Source organism: Impatiens glandulifera, chromosome 6 (assembly GCF_907164915.1).
Source record: "Impatiens glandulifera chromosome 6, dImpGla2.1, whole genome shotgun sequence".
NCBI lineage: Eukaryota > Viridiplantae > Streptophyta > Magnoliopsida > Ericales > Balsaminaceae > Impatiens > Impatiens glandulifera.
In genome coordinates, this window is record NC_061867.1 from 13,345,165 (window position 1) to 13,346,868 (window position 1,704).

A 1,704-nucleotide genomic window follows, 5' to 3' on the forward strand; every position below is an offset into this window, starting at 1 on the left:
TTTAACCTGAACAAATTTTGTGAAATTTTTTTAATATTTATACATAAAAGAGATATACCTATAAAAATGTCATCTCTCTTCTTCCTTTTGTTTTATTAATATTTTTCCCCTAAAACCTGTTAATAAGTCAAAAATAAATAAATAAATAAACGAATAGTAGAAAGGAGAGTAGATCGATCAGAGAGAAATTCAAAACTTAAAGGGTTCAATTCTCATTGTAATGATCGGGTATGGCTTCGGGAGTCCGATTTTCAACAAAATCCAGAGAATACGAGCGCTGTTATCTATTACCACCCCCAATAGCTCTGAATCAAATTGTCTAAGAGTGCATAAATAAAATCAAAAGTTTGAAGAATAACTCTCGAGAGTAGTTTTGTTATAGATTTACACAATTATTAGTTTCCAAGATCTAAATAAAAGTTACCCAATAATTGGTTCCATTGCAATATTAAATTTGGAGAATCTGGTTACATATTAGCTTTGACTTTAACTTTGACTGCCTCATTGAAGAATGAAACAAACAGTTTGATAAAAGCCAAAGCATTATCACCGGTTGGATTATACAAATGGAAGATATGAATCTCTCCAGCCGTTTCAACAATCTCCAGTTTCCCTTTCCAATTACTCCTTTTCAACTCCTCATAGAAATACCAACCTCTATCCTTCAACCAGTCTTTCTCCGCCACACAAACCAACACCCTCTCGCAACCCATCTTTCCAATGTTCGGATCCATACTAGGGTTTATCATCGGATCATCCAACGATGTCACCGTCGTCGGGCAAGCGATTCGCCACAATTTCTCTAATGTTTCAGAATAATGGTTTACCATTTCCGATCCAATCGGTTCCTCTCCTCCAAAAAACGGGTGGACAAGAATATTACCCACCAGCTTTGCTCCCGATGTTAACCCTTCCATCCCAACTCTTATACCCATACGGTACGCTATATTTGCGCCGGCGCTGTCCCCGGCGAAGAAAATGCGTTCCAGATTCGCAAAGTTTTTCACCCATTCGTCTTCAGCGCTCACAGCCCATTTAACAGCTTCCCATGAGTCTTCAAACGCGGTCGGCAATGGGTGCTCCGGCGCTCTTCTGTAGTCAACCGAGATTGCGACTATATTGGCTGCGGAGACAAGGGAGTTGAGGTAGTTATGATACATGGGAGAGAAGGCGGTCTCGACGCAGAAAGCGCCGCCGTGGAAATAGATTAGGAGAGGTAGTTTCGATGGGTGAGGTTGTGATTTGGGTATATATAGGCGGGCGGAAATGGAGTTTTCATGGGAGATGACGACGTCCTTGGATTGGACGCCGGTTTGGGGATCAATCGATGGTGGAACGACTTCGCAACCCATGAATCTTTCTACTGATCCGTCTTTGTAAATGCGAATCATGCGTTCGATCTCATGAACTATTTCGTTGGTTCTCATGTTTTGATTAGCCATTTGGGAATTAGAGTCTGTGTATCTCTACTCTGTTGTGTTATATATTTAGCGATTATATAGTAGAATTGAGAAGATATGGTTTAGAATTGAATGGACCAAAAATCCACCCATGAGTTCATTACCCACAACCATGACTCATGACTCATAAATATTACAAATTATTAAACCATTTTTTCTTTATATTTTATTTGAATCTACCACGGACTCATTTAAAAAATATATAAAATTTGAGTTACAATTTGGTTTGCCAGTATGATTTGAT

The 1,704-nt window shown here is 38.9% G+C and overlaps 1 protein-coding gene across 1 annotated transcript; it reads right to left on the reverse strand.

Annotated features, from left to right (window-relative positions):
* Positions 1-467: 467 nt before the first annotated feature.
* Positions 468-1,442, reverse strand: LOC124943203 (probable carboxylesterase 2). Its single transcript, XM_047483751.1, has one exon. It carries the CDS (start codon positions 1,440-1,442, stop codon positions 468-470), a length of 975 nt encoding a protein of 324 aa, XP_047339707.1.
* Between the last annotated feature and the right edge of the window lie 262 nt (positions 1,443-1,704).

Coding starts and splice junctions, on each gene's coding strand:
- LOC124943203 (XM_047483751.1), bottom strand. CDS start 1,442: ATGGCTAATCAAAACATGAGAACCAACGAAATAGTTCATGAGATCGAA.